The 15350-nt window shown below is 46.1% G+C and overlaps 13 protein-coding genes across 13 annotated transcripts, besides 24 other annotated features; 1 reads left to right on the top strand and 12 right to left on the bottom strand. All coding sequences in view use genetic code 2, as the record gives it.

The window, feature by feature from the left end:
- Positions 1-1918: a D loop (control region).
- Positions 4-279: a repeat region.
- Positions 402-787: a repeat region.
- Positions 1919-1988, top strand: a tRNA (tRNA-Glu).
- Positions 1989-1991: 3 nt separating this feature from the next.
- On the top strand, positions 1992-2510 carry ND6 (NADH dehydrogenase subunit 6). The gene has a single exon. It carries the CDS (start codon positions 1992-1994, stop codon positions 2508-2510), a length of 519 nt encoding a protein of 172 aa, YP_007890944.1.
- Positions 2511-2518: 8 nt separating this feature from the next.
- Positions 2519-2588, top strand: a tRNA (tRNA-Pro).
- A 14-nt stretch (positions 2589-2602) lies between these two features.
- Positions 2603-2672, bottom strand: a tRNA (tRNA-Thr).
- A 4-nt stretch (positions 2673-2676) lies between these two features.
- On the bottom strand, positions 2677-3819 carry CYTB (cytochrome b). Its single transcript has one exon. The coding sequence runs from the start codon at positions 3817-3819 to the stop codon at positions 2677-2679; it is 1143 nt and encodes a 380-aa protein (YP_007890943.1).
- Positions 3820-3824: 5 nt separating this feature from the next.
- ND5 (NADH dehydrogenase subunit 5) lies at positions 3825-5642 on the bottom strand. Its single transcript has one exon. It carries the CDS (start codon positions 5640-5642, stop codon positions 3825-3827), a length of 1818 nt encoding a protein of 605 aa, YP_007890942.1.
- Positions 5643-5713, bottom strand: a tRNA (tRNA-Leu).
- Positions 5714-5779, bottom strand: a tRNA (tRNA-Ser).
- Positions 5780-5849, bottom strand: a tRNA (tRNA-His).
- On the bottom strand, positions 5850-7228 carry ND4 (NADH dehydrogenase subunit 4). The gene has a single exon. A coding segment is annotated over exon 1 (1379 nt).
- ND4L (NADH dehydrogenase subunit 4L) lies at positions 7222-7518 on the bottom strand. The gene has a single exon. It carries the CDS (start codon positions 7516-7518, stop codon positions 7222-7224), a length of 297 nt encoding a protein of 98 aa, YP_007890940.1.
- A 1-nt stretch (position 7519) lies between these two features.
- Positions 7520-7588, bottom strand: a tRNA (tRNA-Arg).
- A 4-nt stretch (positions 7589-7592) lies between these two features.
- On the bottom strand, positions 7593-7944 carry ND3 (NADH dehydrogenase subunit 3). Its single transcript is given in 2 exon segments — positions 7593-7770; positions 7772-7944. The coding sequence occupies 2 exon segments, from the start codon at positions 7942-7944 to the stop codon at positions 7593-7595; spliced, it is 351 nt and encodes a 116-aa protein (YP_007890939.1).
- Positions 7945-8013, bottom strand: a tRNA (tRNA-Gly).
- Positions 8014-8797, bottom strand: COX3 (cytochrome c oxidase subunit III). The gene has a single exon. A coding segment is annotated over exon 1 (784 nt).
- ATP6 (ATP synthase F0 subunit 6) lies at positions 8797-9480 on the bottom strand. Its single transcript has one exon. It carries the CDS (start codon positions 9478-9480, stop codon positions 8797-8799), a length of 684 nt encoding a protein of 227 aa, YP_007890937.1.
- On the bottom strand, positions 9471-9638 carry ATP8 (ATP synthase F0 subunit 8). The gene has a single exon. It carries the CDS (start codon positions 9636-9638, stop codon positions 9471-9473), a length of 168 nt encoding a protein of 55 aa, YP_007890936.1.
- Position 9639: 1 nt separating this feature from the next.
- Positions 9640-9709, bottom strand: a tRNA (tRNA-Lys).
- A 1-nt stretch (position 9710) lies between these two features.
- On the bottom strand, positions 9711-10394 carry COX2 (cytochrome c oxidase subunit II). Its single transcript has one exon. It carries the CDS (start codon positions 10392-10394, stop codon positions 9711-9713), a length of 684 nt encoding a protein of 227 aa, YP_007890935.1.
- A 2-nt stretch (positions 10395-10396) lies between these two features.
- Positions 10397-10465, bottom strand: a tRNA (tRNA-Asp).
- A 4-nt stretch (positions 10466-10469) lies between these two features.
- Positions 10470-10545, top strand: a tRNA (tRNA-Ser).
- Positions 10537-12087, bottom strand: COX1 (cytochrome c oxidase subunit I). The gene has a single exon. It carries the CDS (start codon positions 12085-12087, stop codon positions 10537-10539), a length of 1551 nt encoding a protein of 516 aa, YP_007890934.1.
- Position 12088: 1 nt separating this feature from the next.
- Positions 12089-12159, top strand: a tRNA (tRNA-Tyr).
- Positions 12159-12225, top strand: a tRNA (tRNA-Cys).
- Positions 12226-12231: 6 nt separating this feature from the next.
- Positions 12232-12304, top strand: a tRNA (tRNA-Asn).
- Positions 12305-12306: 2 nt separating this feature from the next.
- Positions 12307-12375, top strand: a tRNA (tRNA-Ala).
- Position 12376: 1 nt separating this feature from the next.
- Positions 12377-12446, bottom strand: a tRNA (tRNA-Trp).
- Positions 12447-13485, bottom strand: ND2 (NADH dehydrogenase subunit 2). The gene has a single exon. A coding segment is annotated over exon 1 (1039 nt).
- Positions 13486-13555, bottom strand: a tRNA (tRNA-Met).
- Positions 13555-13625, top strand: a tRNA (tRNA-Gln).
- Positions 13626-13634: 9 nt separating this feature from the next.
- Positions 13635-13704, bottom strand: a tRNA (tRNA-Ile).
- On the bottom strand, positions 13703-14680 carry ND1 (NADH dehydrogenase subunit 1). The gene has a single exon. It carries the CDS (start codon positions 14678-14680, stop codon positions 13703-13705), a length of 978 nt encoding a protein of 325 aa, YP_007890932.1.
- A 4-nt stretch (positions 14681-14684) lies between these two features.
- Positions 14685-14758, bottom strand: a tRNA (tRNA-Leu).
- Positions 14759-15350, bottom strand: part of an rRNA (16S ribosomal RNA) that runs on past the window's edge.

Below are 15350 nucleotides of genomic sequence, written 5' to 3'. Positions count from 1 at the left end.
ATGTTTGTTTGTTTGTTTGTTTGTTTGTTTGTTTGTTTGTTTGTTTGTTTGTTTGTTTGTTTGTTTGTTTGTTTGTTTGTTTGTTTGTTTGTTTGTTTGTTTGTTTGTTTGTTTGTTTGTTTGTTTGTTTGTTTGTTTGTTTGTTTGTTTGTTTGTTTGTTTGTTTGTTTGTTTGTTTGTTTGTTTGTTTGTTTGTTTGTTTGTTTGTTTGTTTGTTTGTTTGTTTGTTTGTTTGTTTGTTTGTTTGTTTGTTTGTTTGTTTGTTTGTTTGTTTGTTTGGGATGGGGGTGGCGTGTGTGTTGAGAGGGTGGTGGGCTTGATTGTGTGCTGTCATTTAGTAGGGGGGGGAGCGTTAAGCGGTTACGTGGTAGTTTATCAATGTGATAAAGGTACCCAGCAAGAGAGTTGCTATTATATATTAATGGGATTTAAGTAGAAATTAGAATGCAATGGGTATCGATACGGTAAGGTAATAGCAACAAAGAGTTGCTATTATATATTAATGGGATTTAAGTAGAAATTAGAATGCAATGGGTATCGATACGGTAAGGTAATAGCAACAAAGAGTTGCTATTATATATTAATGAAGTTTAAGTAGAAATTAGAATGCAATGGGTATCGATACGGTAAGGTAATAGCAACAAAGAGTTGCTATTATATATTAATGAAGTTTAAGTAGAAATTAGAATGCAATGGGTATCGATACGGTAAGGTGATAGCAACAAAGAGTTGCTATTATATATTAATGAAGTTTAAGTAGAAATTAGAATGCAATGGGTATCGATACAATATGTGATGTTGATGAGTCTAAAAATTTAGTCGAAAGTACCTAGTGTTGTTTAGAAAGTTAGAGGAAGTGTAAAAGTGAAAAAGCATGTCCTAAAGCATTCACTAAATAGCAGCATATTTAAGGGTTTGTGGATACTCCATAACCAAATGTAAACCAAAGTGCATCAGTGCGGAGATGATTCCCCTAATACTTCAACCGTCTCATTCAGGCATCCCTGAGAATGAGAAATAGGCCGCAACACATGTAAGCCCACGTCAACAAATAGTATTTACCCGTTGCACTGGAAGGGCTGCTTGAAGACGCAGAGAAAAAAAAGGGAACCAACAGTGCCAAACCCCTAGATGCCGCGATCACGGACGAAAATGGTGAACTATAGCCAACCAGATGTATCGGTGAAGAGCAAGGTGTAGGGACTAACCAAGTTATGGCCCTGACATAGGAACCAGAGGCGCAAAAGAGCAAGTTGGGCTAGGGGTGTAGGGGGAAAGTATGGTCCTGAAGCTAGTAACGTAGGATCTTTCATACGTCGAGTTGCTGATTTCACGTGAGGAGACCGATTAATAAATAACCTGGTCCCTGAAGCTAGCGCCCGGAGAATGGTTGAATGTTGGGCTTTCACTCCATGAAGACCAAGTGTTCAAGCACTGCCGTACCTATTTCTAGAGAGACATGCACAGAACTAGCAATTCCATGGGTTTAGTCTTTTCCAATAGGATAGGAGATAGTCGTTTGTTACATGACAGTCCCCATTTGTAGAATCATTACATGATACTCGTTTAATCCGAAGGGATTAGGAGCTGGTCCTTGTACCATGGACTAAACAATCATTAATTACATGACAGTCTCTACCCTTAGAATCATTGCATAATACTCGTTTAATACGAGAGAATAGGAGCTGATCCTTACACCATGACTTGATTTAGTCCTAGAAAGTATTGCTCTGTTTGTCCTTGAAACATGGCAGGGGCTAAGGAGTTCTGCCCGATAATACAATAACAGTCCTAGTACGTACATTAAATGTACTTGATAACATTAATGTAATGTACATAGTACATAGAGTAATGTATAATATACATGGGGGGTAGGGGGGGGAGGGGAATTGTATGTATAGGGTGGACTCTTTTGGGGGTTCCTGTGGTTGAAGTAACAACGGCGGCTTTTCAGGCCGTAGACCTTGGAGAAAAGCCAAGCGGGAATTGCTATGACTTATCTCGTGCTGTTTTTGGGGGTATGCTTTGTTTTGGGGGGATTGGCAGTTGCATCTAATCCTTCACCTTATTATGGGGTGGTAGGGTTGGTGGTAGCTTCTGTTGTGGGGTGTGGGTGGTTGTTAAGTTTGGGGGTTTCTTTTGTGTCGCTGGTTTTGTTTATAGTCTATTTGGGGGGGATATTGGTGGTTTTTGTGTACTCTGTGTCTTTGGCAGCGGATTTGTTTCCTGCAGGTTGGGGGGAGTGGCCTGTTGTGGGGTATAGTGCGGGGTTTATCTTGGTGCTTGTTGTTGGGTTAGGGGTTGGGGGTTTTGAGGGGTGGAAGTTTGGGGTAAGCACTGTTGATAGTGGAGGTGTGGTGTCTGTTCGCTTGGATTTTAGTGGGGTGGCTATATTCTATTCGTGGGGGGTGGGGATGTTTTTGGTGGCGGGGTGAGGGTTATTGCTGGCGTTGTTTGTTGTATTGGAGCTTGTGCGGGGGTTGTCTCGAGGGGCGATTCGTGCAGTTTAGTGGGGTGTCAGAGAATAGTTTAATTTAAAATGCCAGCTTTGGGAGTTGGATATGGAGGTTTAAGTCCTCTTTCTCTGAGGGGTTCGGGGGTGAACTCTAAGAAGGGGTGTAGTCTTCACTCTTTGGCTTACAAGACCAATGTTTTTTATAAACTATTAGAGTATTTTTAGTGGTTGAGTATTTTGTTTTCTAGGGCCCCGATGGAGGGGAAGAGGATCAGGAGGATGGTGAAGTAGGTGAGGGAAGCTAATTGGCCGATGATAATGAAGGGGTGTTCTACTGGTTGGCTACCTACCCATGTTAGGATGGCAAGGTTGGCTACTAGGGCTCARAATAGGAGTTGGGAGAGGGGACGGAAGGCTATTGTGCGCTGTTTAGACTTGTGGAGGAGGGGGATTAGGAATAGGATTAGTACGGATGCTGCTAAGGCTAGGACACCTCCCAGTTTGTTGGGGATCGAGCGTAGGATAGCATATGCGAATAGGAAGTATCATTCTGGTTTGATATGTGCGGGTGTGACTAGTGGGTTAGCTGGGGTGAAGTTTTCTGGGTCACCTAGTAGGTTGGGTGAAAATAGGGCGAGGGTTGTTAATGGAAGGAGTATGAATGCGAACCCTAAGATATCTTTTGTGGAGTAGTAGGGGTGGAATGGAATTTTGTCGGAGTTGGCTACGATGCCTAGTGGGTTGTTTGAGCCTGATTCGTGGAGGAAGGTAAGGTGGATGAGGGTGAGGCCTATGATTACGAAGGGGAGGAGGAAGTGTAGTGCGAAGAATCGGGTTAGTGTGGGGTTGTCCACTGAGAAGCCGCCTCAGGCCCATTCTACGAGGGTTTGGCCAATATATGGGATAGCCGAGAATAGGTTGGTGATGACAGTGGCTCCTCAGAAGGACATTTGTCCTCATGGTAAAACATAGCCTACAAAAGCAGTTGCTATGAGGGTAAGTAGGAGGATGATGCCTGTGTTTCAAGTTTCTTTGTATAGGTATGAGCCGTAGTAGAGTCCGCGGCCAATATGGAGGTAGATGCAGATGAAGAAGAATGAGGCTCCGTTTGCATGGAGGTTGCGGATTAGTCAGCCATATTGTACATCTCGGCATGTGTGGGCGATGGAAGAGAAGGCTAGAGTTGTGTCTGTAGTGTAGTGCATGGCTAGTAGGAGGCCGGTCAGGATTTGTGTAGTCAGGCAAATGCCTAGGAGGGATCCGAAGTTTCATCAGGCAGAGATGTTTGATGGGGTGGGTAGGTCAATTAGGGAGTTGTTAATTATTTTTAGGAGAGGGTGGGATTTTCGGAGGTTGGGGGCCATTAGTTTTAAGTCTGCGTTGATAGGATGAGGAGGATAGATAGGGCGAAGGATCCCAGATAGGTTTTGATTAGTCCGGTGTGAAGGGTGGTTGAGGTTTTGATTGCTATGAGTTGTAAGTCGGTAAGTCCTTCGGGGCCTATTTTTTTGTACCAGGAGAGGTCGATTAGGTGGGAGGCGATTTTTTGTCCGCTGTTTAGTAGGTTAGTGGTGTTGGGGCGATGTATTAGGGGGTTGAAGTATCCTAAGGAGGAGGAGAAGTTTAGGTGGGGGTTTTGTTTGGGGTAGGTTAGGGTGTGTGTTATGGTTGAGAGTTCTATAGCTAGGGCAATACCTAGTGCTGTGGCGATGACGGCCGCAGTTTTTGTAGTGGTGGGTATGGTTATTGGGGGGGTTTTTGTGGGTGTGATGTAGGATGTGATGAGTAAGCCAGCAAGGATGCTGCCTAGGGCGAGGCGGGTGATAGGGTTTGTGATTATGGGATTGTTTTCATTTGTTGGGGAGTTTGTAGGTGTGCGGGGAAAGCCTGTTTGGACTAGTAGTGTTATTCGTAGGCTATAGGTTGCGGTGAATGATGTGGCTAGGAGTGTTAAGAGGAGGGCTCAGGTGTTTAGGTAGGAGGTATTTAGGCTTTCGATAATGAGGTCTTTTGAGTAGAATCCGGCTAGGAATGGAGTTCCTATGAGGGCAAGGTTTCCAATGGTTAGGCAGGAGGTGGTTGTTGGGAGTATTTTTTGTAGGCCCCCTATTTTGCGGATGTCTTGTTCTCCATTGAGGCTGTGGATGATTGTTCCTGAGCAGAGGAATAGTATGGCTTTGAAGAAGGCGTGTGTTGAGATGTGGAGGAAGGCTAGTTGTGGGAGGTTTAGTCCGATAGTTACTATTATCAGTCCTAGTTGGCTTGATGTGGAGAAGGCAATAATTTTTTTGATGTCATTCTGTGTGAGGGCACATGTAGCGGCAAATAGTGTGGATAGGGCCCCTAGGCATAGGCATAGGGTGAGGGCAGTTGGGTTATTAGCGAGTAGGGGGTGAGTGCGAATAAGTAGGAAAATTCCGGCTACTACTATTGTGCTGGAGTGGAGTAGGGCTGAGACTGGGGTTGGGCCTTCTATGGCGGCGGGTAGTCAGGGGTGAAGGCCGAATTGGGCTGACTTTCCTGTGGCGGCGAGAATGAGACCCAGCAGGGGGAGGGTGGGGGTTTGGGTTGGGAGGGGGGCTTGTTGTATTTCTCAGGTGTTTATTGTTGAGGCGAGTCACGCTATGCTTAGGATGAGGCCAATGTCTCCGATTCGGTTGTAGAGTACGGCTTGGAGTGCGGCTGTGTTGGCTTCTGCTCGGCCCTGTCATCAGCCGATTAGGAGGAAGGATATTATTCCGACTCCTTCTCAGCCGATGAATAGTAAGAATATGTTGTTGGCAATAGTTAGGATTAGTATGGCGATTAGGAATGTGAGGAGGTAGAAGAAGAATTTTGTGATATGTGGTTCTGAGGCTATGTATCATGTTGCGAATTGAAGGATAGATCATGTTACGAACAGTGCGATGGGGAAGAATATTATGGAGTATTGGTCTATTTTGAAGCTGAGGGGAATTTTGAAGTTTGTGGTGAATTTTCACTCTCAGTAGGATGTAATGCTTTCTGTGCCTGAGAGTATGAAGAGGGTTATGGGGACCAGGCTGATTAGGAAGGCGGTTTTGACAGTGCGTGTGATGGTGGTTGGGGAGTTTGAGGATGTTTTTGATACGGGGAGTAGTAGGGTGGGGGTGAGGATGATGGCTAATGTAAGGAGTAGGGAAGTGTTAAGGAGTAGTGTTGTTTCCATTACTTTTACTTGGATTTGCACCAAGATGGGTGGTTCCTAAGACCAGTGGATTGCTGTTATCCTTTAAAAGTTAAGGGGGCTGAGGTTTTAGACTCAGATGCAGGAGTTAGCAGCTCTTGTTGGTTGAACCTCCCCTCGGCAGGTAAGAAGGGTTTAACTTCTATTTTTAGAATCACAGTCTAATGTCTTGGTTGAGACTATACTTGCTATGAGAGAATTCCTGAGATGAGGCTTGGTTTTAGGATGAGGAGTAGCATGGGGATAATGTGGAGGGTTATTAGGAGGTGTTCTCGTGTGTTTGAGTTTTGGAGGGATGTGATGTAGGTTGGGAGGGTCCCTCGTTGGGTTGTTAGTAGTATAAATAGGGTGTATGTGGCAGTTAATAGGGTTGCGGCACCGGTTAGGAGAATTGTCAAAGAGGACCAGTTGAATAAGGCGATTATAATGGTTAGTTCTGCTATCAGGTTTGTTGTAGGTGGGAGTGCCATGTTTGAGAGGTTGGCTAGAAGTCATCATGTAGCTATAAGGGGTAGGAGGGGTTGGAGGCCTCGTGTCAGAAGAAGAATTCGGGTGTGTGTTCGTTCGTAATTTGTGTTGGCTAGGCAGAATAGTATTGAGGAGGTGAGTCCGTGGGAGATTATGAGGATCATTGCACCGGAGAATGCCCAGTGAGTTTGGATTATACTTGCAGCAATGACTAGGCCTATATGACTTACAGAGGAGTAAGCGATGAGTGATTTTAGGTCGGTTTGACGTAGGCAGATTGAGCCTGTTATTAGTGCTCCCCATAGGGCTAGGGTGAGGAATGGGTAGTGTAGGTGGTCTGAGATGGGGCCTGTTAGTAGAGTGATTCGTATGATACCGTAGCTCCCTAGTTTTAAGAGGAGGGCTGCTAGTAGTATAGATCCTGCAATTGGTGCTTCTACGTGGGCTTTGGGTAGTCATAGGTGGAGTCCATATAAAGGGGCTTTTACTATGAATGCTGTTAGTAGGGCTAGGCTTGATAGGAGGCCTGTTCAGGAGTTGTTGAGTGTGGGAGGGGTTAGTCCTAGTATTGTTAGGTGTAGTGTGCCAATTTGTGCGTGCAGGTGGAGGATTACGATGAGTAGGGGTAGTGAGCTGATGAGGGTGTAGAATAGGAGGTAGATGCCGGCACTTAAGCGTTCTGGTTGGTTGCCCCATCGTGTGATTAGGATTAAAGTGGGGATTAAGGTTGCCTCAAATGAGATGTAGAATAGTGTTAGTTCTGTGGCTGAGAAAGCTAGGATGAGGAAGGGTTGGATTGTGATTAATGTTGAGATGAAGATTCGTTTTCGTGTTGGAGGTTCGTGTTGAAGGTGGTTTTGGCTTGCTAGGATTATGAGGGGTAACAGTCAGCAGCATAGTACTAGTAGGGGGGATGAGATTTGATCGATACCGGTTCATTGTGTGGGGTTTTTGTGTGGGTAGTATGATGGGAGTAGTCATTGGAGGCTAAGTGTGGCAATTAGGATGCTATGGGTGGTGGTGTTGACCCATAGGAATTTTTGGGGCGATAGGAGGGTGGTGGGAAGGAGTATGATTGTTGGGAGGATGATTTTTAGCATTGTAGGAGGTTTAGGTTGTGTAAGTGGTCGGAGCCGTGAGTTCGGGTTGAGGCAACTAGTATGGCTAGGCCTGCACCTGCTTCGCAGGCGGAGAATGTGAGTATGAGTATAGGTATAAGGGTGAAGGAGGGGGCTTGGTTTTCGATGGGTCAAATTGACAGGGCGATGTATATGGATAGTATCATGCTCTCTAGGCAGAGTAGGGCTGAGATTAGGTGGGTCCGGTGGAAAGCTAGTCCTAGGCTGCTTAGGGCGAATGCTGAGTAGAAGCTTAGGTGTATGAAGGACATAGAGAAAGTCATAGGGTTGAACTATGGTCTGTTGAGCCGAAATCAACTGTCTTGATTAAACTAACTTTCTGTGGTTACTCTGCCCACTCTAGGCCTCCTTGTGTTCACTCATAGATGAGGCCCAGTGTGAGGAGGAGGATGATGGTGGAGGCTCAGGTTAGGGTGGTGGTGGGTGATTGGAGTTGGGTAGCCCAAGGAAGTGGGAGTAGGAGGGCGATTTCTAGGTCGAATAAGAGGAATAAGATTGCTACTGAGGAAGAATCGGATTGAGAATGGGAGGCGGGCTGACCCGAGAGGGTCGAAACCACATTCATATGGGGATAGTTTTTCTGAGTCTGGGTTGGCTTGTGCCAATCAGAAGTTTAATGTGGTTAGGATAGCACTGAGGGCGAGGGAGAGGGTGAGTATGAATGTGATTATGTTGATTGCTCTTCTCTGGGGTTGAACCAGACTTTAGAGATTGGAAGTCAATTGTAATGGGTATACTAGAAGAGCAGGCTCCTCATCAGTAGATGGTCATATAGAGGAATAATCAGATGATGTCTACGAAGTGTCAGTATCAAGCTGCTGCTTCAAATCCGAAGTGGTGGTTGGATGTGAAGTGGAATTTAATTAGTCGGAGGAGGCAGATGGATAGGAATGAGGAGCCTATGATTACGTGGAGTCCGTGGAATCCTGTAGCGACGAAGAAGGTTGAGCCGTATACGCCGTCAGCAATTGAGAATGGTGCTTCGTAGTATTCTATTGCTTGGAGTGCTGTGAAGTAGAATCCTAGGAGGATTGTTAGGGTTAGTGCGTGGATTGCTTGTTTTCGGTTACCTTCGGTGATACTGTGGTGTGCCCATGTTACGGTAACACCTGAGGCTAAGAGGATGGCTGTATTTAGTAGGGGGACTTCTAGGGGGTTTAGTGGTTTAATTCCTGTTGGGGGTCATTGTCCGCCTAGTTCTGGGGTGGGGGCTAGGCTGGAGTGGAAGAATGCCCAGAAGAAACCTAGGAAAAAGAATGCTTCGGATGTGATGAATAGGATTATTCCGTATCGTAGGCCCTTTTGTACTGTGGGGGTGTGGTGGCCTTGAAATGTGCTTTCTCGTACAATGTCTCGTCATCATTGTAGCATGACTAGGAGTATGGAAAGTAGGCCAAGGGTTAGGAGTTGTGGGGAGCTGTGGTGGAACCATATGATTAGTCCAGAGGTGGTGAGTAGGGCTGCGGCTGCTCCGAAGATGGGTCAGGGGCTTGGGTCTACTATGTGGTAGGAGTGTGCTTGGTGGGCCATTAGATATTTTCTTGTAAGTAGAGGCTTAGTAGGAGGACGAAGACGTAGGCTTGGATTATGGCTACTGCTACTTCTAGGATGGTTAGGAGGAATAGGATTGATGTGGTTAGGATGGATACGGTTGGTATAATTGGGAGCAGTGCAGTGGTGGCTGTGGAGATTAGTTGAATGAGTAGGTGGCCTGCTGTGAGGTTTGCTGTGAGGCGGACCCCAAGAGCTAGGGGACGGATGAGTAGGCTAGTGGTTTCGATTATAATGAGAGCTGGGATTAGTGGGGTGGGGGTTCCTTCTGGTAAGAGGTGGCCTAGGGAGATTGAAGGTTGGTTTCGTAGGCCGGTGAGTAGGGTAGCTAATCAAAGTGGGAAGGCTAGGGCTATGTTTATTGATAGTTGTGTAGTTGGGGTAAATGTGTATGGTAGTAGACCTAGCAGGTTAATTGTGAGTAGTAGCGTTGTTAGTGATGTTAGGATTAGGGCTCATTTGTGGCCTTTTTTGTTTAGTGGAGTTATTAGTTGTTTTGTGATTGAGTGGAGGGATCATAGTTGGATGGTGGAGAGACGGTTGGTAATTCATCGGTTGTTAGGTGTAGGGAATAGTAGGGCTGGGAATAGTATTGATAGTAGGATTAGCGGAATTCCTAGGAAGTAGGGGCTGGCGAATTGGTCGAAGAAGCTTAGGTTCATGGTCAGGCTCATGGGGTGGTTTTGGTGGTTGTGGCTGTTTTGTTGGAGGGGGAGTTGGTGGAGGTAAAAGTTATGAGTTTGGGTTGGATGACTAGTGAGAAGTTAATCATGATGTTTAATATAATAAGGAATCAGGGGTCTGGGTTGAGTTGAGGCATGTCATTAAGGAGGGGGGGGGGTCCTCTTTCTCTAGCTTAAAAGGCTAGTGCTGTTTCATAGCTTCTTAATGATTAGGATGATAGGAGTGTGGACCAGTTCTCGAAGTGGGTGAGTGGGGCAGATTCTACTACGATTGGTATGTAGCTGTGGTTGGCTCCACAGATTTCTGAGCACTGGCCATAGAAGATTCCTGGTCGGGTAGTAATGAATGATGTTTGGTTTAGTCGTCCTGGGATTGCATCGGTTTTTACTCCTAGGGTTGGGACGGCTCAGGAGTGGAGAACATCACCGGCAGTGACGATAATGCGGATGGGGGATTCTATGGGAATAACAACACGGTGGTCTACTTCTAGTAGTCGGAAGTGTCCTAGGGGAAGGTCTGTTGTTGGGATTATGTATGAATCGAATGTTAGGTCTTTGAAGTCTGTGTATTCGTAGGTTCAGTATCATTGGTGTCCGATGGCTTTGAGTGTTAGGTCTGGTTCGTCGATTTCGTCTATTATATACAGGATTTGTAGGGATGGTAGGGCGAGTAGGATGAGGACAATAGCTGGTAGAATGGTTCAGATTAGTTCTACTTCTTGTGCGTCGACGGTGTTTGAGGATAGTTTTTCTATTAGTATGAGTGTTAGGAGATAGAGTACTAGGCTGCAGATTGCTAGGGCAACTATTAGGGCGTGGTCGTGGAATTCGACAAGTTCTTCTATAATGGGAGATGAGGCATCTTGGAATCCGAATTGCGAGTGGTTAGCCATGATGGGGTGTACGGGGTTTTCACCTGTGATTTAGTCTTGACAAGGCTATGTAATTGGTTTACTAACACCCCATAAAAGAAAGAAGCATGAGTGGTTTGACATGCGGCTGGCTTGAAACCAGTATGTGAGGGTTCGATTCCTTCCTTTCTTGTACTTGGACGAAGGCTGGTTCTTCGAAGGTGTGGTAGGGGGGAGGGCAGCCATGGATTCATTCAATGTTGGTGGCAGTTAGTTCTGGTTGTAGGACTTTCCGTTTTGATGTAAGGGCTTCTCAGATGATGAATATTAGTATGATTACTGCAGTTATAGAGATTAGTGAGCCGATAGATGATATGGTGTTTCATATGGTGTATGCGTCTGGGTAGTCGGAGTATCGTCGTGGTATGCCAGCTAGGCCTAGGAAGTGCTGTGGGAAGAAGGTTAGGTTTACACCGGTGAATATGACTCCGAAGTGAGCTTTAGCTCATGTGGTGTGTAGGGTGTATCCTGTGAATAGCGGGAATCAGTGGGTGAATCCTGCTAGGATAGCGAAGACGGCCCCCATTGAGAGGACATAGTGGAAGTGGGCAACTACGTAGTATGTATCGTGCAGGGCAATGTCCAATGAGGAGTTTGCTAGGACGATGCCTGTTAGTCCTCCGATAGTGAAGAGGAAGATGAAGCCCAGGGCTCATAGCATTGGAGGATCTCATTTGATGGTCCCTCCGTGTAGTGTTGCTAGTCAGCTAAAGACTTTAATGCCAGTTGGGATGGCAATGATTATGGTGGCGGATGTGAAGTATGCTCGGGTATCTACGTCTATTCCGACTGTGAATATGTGGTGGGCCCATACGATAAAGCCAAGGAATCCGATGGATAGTATGGCTCATACTATTCCTATATAGCCGAATGGCTCCTTTTTACCTGCATAGTATGTTACTACGTGGGAGATAATTCCGAAGCCTGGGAGGATTAGGATGTAGACTTCTGGGTGGCCGAAGAATCAGAAGAGGTGTTGGTATAGGACTGGGTCCCCTCCTCCAGCGGGGTCGAAGAAGGTAGTGTTTAGGTTTCGGTCGGTCAGGAGTATAGTAATACCGGCAGCGAGTACAGGGAGTGAGAGCAGTAGGAGGACGGCTGTAATGAGGACAGATCATACAAATAGGGGGGTTTGGTATTGTGAGAGGACTGGGGGTTTCATGTTGATGGCAGTTGTGATAAAGTTGATTGCCCCTAGGATAGAGGAGACTCCTGCTAGGTGGAGGGAGAAGATGGCTAGGTCTACTGAGGCGCCGGCATGGGCCAGGTTACCTGCGAGTGGTGGGTATACAGTCCATCCTGTACCAGCCCCTGCTTCTACTGTGGATGAGGCTAGTAGCAGTAGGAAGGATGGGGGTAGTAGTCAGAAGCTTATGTTATTTATACGGGGAAATGCTATGTCGGGGGCACCGATTATGAGCGGAACTAGTCAGTTTCCGAACCCTCCAATCATGATGGGTATTACTATGAAGAAGATTATTACGAAGGCGTGGGCAGTGACGATTACGTTGTAGATTTGGTCATCCCCTAGGAGGGTTCCGGGTTGGCCAAGTTCTGCGCGGATTAGTAGGCTGAGAGCGGTTCCGGCTATGCCTGCCCATGCGCCAAAGATTAGGTAGAGGGTGCCGATATCTTTGTGGTTGGTTGAGAATAATCATCGGTTAATGAAGGTCACAGGTAAGATGGCCGAGTGTCGAGGCGTTAGGCTGTAGTCCTTTTTACAGAGGTTTAATTCCTCTTCTTATCAGTTCCGTAGTGAAATTCATGTTGAGTTGCAAGCTCATTGATGTGTGCTAAGAGCGCACCGGAACTTGCTTGATAGACGGAAGCCTGTTGGTTAGGGCGCTTAGCTGTTAACTAGGATGTCACGGGATCGAAGCCCGTCTGTCTAGGCAAGGCCCTAGCTTAATTAAAGCGTCTGGGTTGCATTCAGAGGATGCAGGTTAATATCTTGCGGGTCTTAGCAGAAACTAAGAGAGTTCAACTCTTGTTTAAGGCTTTGAAGGCCTTCGGTTTGGGTTATCCTAAGTTTCTAGGTGGTTGCTAGGATTACGGGGGAAAGGGGTAGGAGTGTAGTTGATAAGGAGGTAAGGATGGCAACTTGGGGGCTTGTTGGTTTGTAGGAGTACCATTGTTTTATGTGGTTTGTGGGGCTTGGTGGGAGGGTAATTGTCGAGTAGTATGCGAGGCGAAGGTAGAATAATAGCCCTAGTACAGAGAGTATGGCAATGGCTGTGGCTGTGGTAGTTATTTCTTGTTTACTAAGTTCTAGGATGATAAGTCATTTGGGTAGGAAGCCTGTTAGTGGTGGGAGTCCTGCTAGAGAGAGGAGTGTTAATATTAGGGTTGCGTTTAATATGGGGGCTTTTGTTCATGACGTTATTATTGTGGTTAATTTTAGGGTCTTGGTTGTGTTGAGTGTGAGAAATACTGTGATAGTTATTAATGAGTATAGGTAGAAGGTTAATAGGGTAAGTTTGGGGTTGTAGATGATGATGATGGTTATTCAGCCTAAGTGGGAGATGGATGAGAAGGCTAGGATTTTTCGGATTTGTGTTTGGTTTAGTCCTATTCAGCCCCCTAGGGCTGCTGAGGTGATGGCTAGGATGGTTAGTAATGTGGAGTTAAGTGTGTGGGATGTTATGAAGAGGATGGTAATTGGGGGGAATTTTATCATTGTTGATAGTAATAGGGCAGTGGTTATGGGAGAGCCTTGGAGTACTTCTGGGAATCAGAAGTGGAATGGGACTAGTCCCAGTTTTATTGCAATTGCTGCTGTCAGTAGGAGGCAGGATGTCGGGTGGGTTAGTTGGGTGATGTCTCACTGTCCTGTGAACCAGGCGTTAGTTATGCTTGAGAAGAGTATCAGTGTTGAAGCGGCAGCTTGGACTAGAAAGTATTTGATTGTGGCCTCGACAGCTCGGGGGTGGTGGGATTTTGAGATGAGGGGGATGATAGCGAGGGTGTTGATTTCTAGTCCGGTTCAAGCTATTATTCAGTGGTTGCTTGAGATTGTAATGGTTGTTCCTAGGAGGAGGCTTAGGTAAGAGATTAGTTTTGTATACGGGTTCATTAGTAGAGGAGGGGGTTAAACCATCATTTTCGGGGTATGGGCCCGATAGCTTTTGTTAGCTGACTCTACTAGAAAATAATATAGAGGAAGTATGGAGAGTTTTGATTTCTTCTGCGTAGGTTCGACCCCTACTTTTCTAATTGTATCTCAGGAAATGAGAGGGTTGGTGTACCTCTATGTTCACTTTATCATAGTGACCCTTTGTTCAGGCACATTTCCTTGAGCAAGGGGGTAGGCCTGCGTAGCAAATTGGTATGCTGGTGTGTCAAAGGCAAAGTGCTAATGTTAGTGGAAGGAAGTTTTTTCAGAGGAGGTGTATGAGCTGGTCGTAGCGGAAGCGGGGATAGGAAGCGCGGATTCATAGGAAGCCGGAGGAAAGGAGTAGGACTTTTGTGGCTAGGATTACTGGGAACAGTTCTGGGGATGGGTTGAGTGAACTTGGGTTGAGAAACAGAATGGTAGTTAGAGTATTTATTAGTATGATGTTTGCATACTCAGCTAAGAAGAATAAAGCGAATGGACCTGCGGCATATTCGACGTTGAAACCGGATACTAGTTCTGACTCTCCTTCGGTCAGATCGAATGGGGCGCGGTTTGTTTCAGCAAGGGTAGAGATATATCATATTATTGCGAGAGGTCAGGAGGAGAAGATGAGGTATAGTGGTTCTTGGGTTGTGGTGAGTGTAGTTAGGGTGTAATTACCGCTTAGTACAATGATAGATAGGAGGATGATGGCTAGTGTTACTTCGTAGGAAATAGTTTGTGCTACTGCCCGTAGTGCACCGATTAGGGCGTATTTTGAGTTTGAGGCCCACCCTGATCATAGGATTGAGTATACTGCTAGGCTTGATATAGCTAGGAGGAAGAGAAGGCCTAGATTTAGGTCAGTGAGGGAGAAGGGGAGGGGTAGAGGGATTCAGATTGTGATTGCTAGTAGAAGAGCTAGTATGGGGGTTATGGTGAAGAGGAGAGGGGAGGATGTGGATGGACGGATGGGCTCTTTAATAAATAGTTTTACTCCGTCTGCTACTGGTTGCAGTAGGCCAAATGGGCCTACGATATTTGGGCCTTTTCGGGCTTGTATGTAGCTTAGGATTTTTCGTTCTACTAGTGTTAGGTAGGCGACTGCGACTAGGATTGGGATGGCGTAGGATAGGGCTATGGTTAAATAGGTTAAAATGGGGTGTCAAATCATGGTTAGCTAGGGAGAGGATTTGAACCTCTGGGTAAAGGGCTTAAGCCTTTTGCATTTACCAAGCTCTGCCACGCTAGCGATCCTTTTCTAGGATGGGTAAAATGGTGTGTCCTGTTTGGTAGTTTAGTTGGGTTCACTACTTAGAGGGAAGGCATGCCTGTAGTATGGGCCTTGCTTTTCCGGTCCTTTCGTACTAGGAAAAGCCCGTCATAGATAGAAACCGACCTGGATTGCTCCGGTCTGAACTCAGATCACGTAGGACTGTTAATCGTTGAACAAACGAGCCCTTAATAGCGGCTGCACCATTAGGGTGTCCTGATCCAACATCGAGGTCGTAAACCCCCTTGTCGATATGGGCTCTTGGAGGGGATTGCGCTGTTATCCCTGGGGTAGCTTGGTCCATTGATCAATTATATTGGGTCTGGTTGCTGTTGGTACGTTGAGGGGTTGTTCTTGGTCAGGATGTGTGGTCTTGTTTTTGGAGGATCTGCTTTTCTCCAAGGTCGCCCCAACCGAAAAATGCGGGCCAGTGTTTTACTTGGGGTCGTAGGCCTGGTAGGTTTTGGGTTGTGTGGGGTGGCCGCTGATTTTTAAGTTCCACAGGGTCTTCTCGTCTTATGGGTTTATTCCTGCTTTTGCACAGGAAGATCAATTTCATTGATTGTCTGCA

The sequence above is a fragment of the mitochondrial genome of Pygoscelis adeliae (assembly GCF_000699105.1).
Source record: "Pygoscelis adeliae mitochondrion, complete genome".
Lineage (NCBI taxonomy): Eukaryota > Metazoa > Chordata > Aves > Sphenisciformes > Spheniscidae > Pygoscelis > Pygoscelis adeliae.
This window is presented reverse-complemented; position numbering and strand designations above follow the sequence as displayed.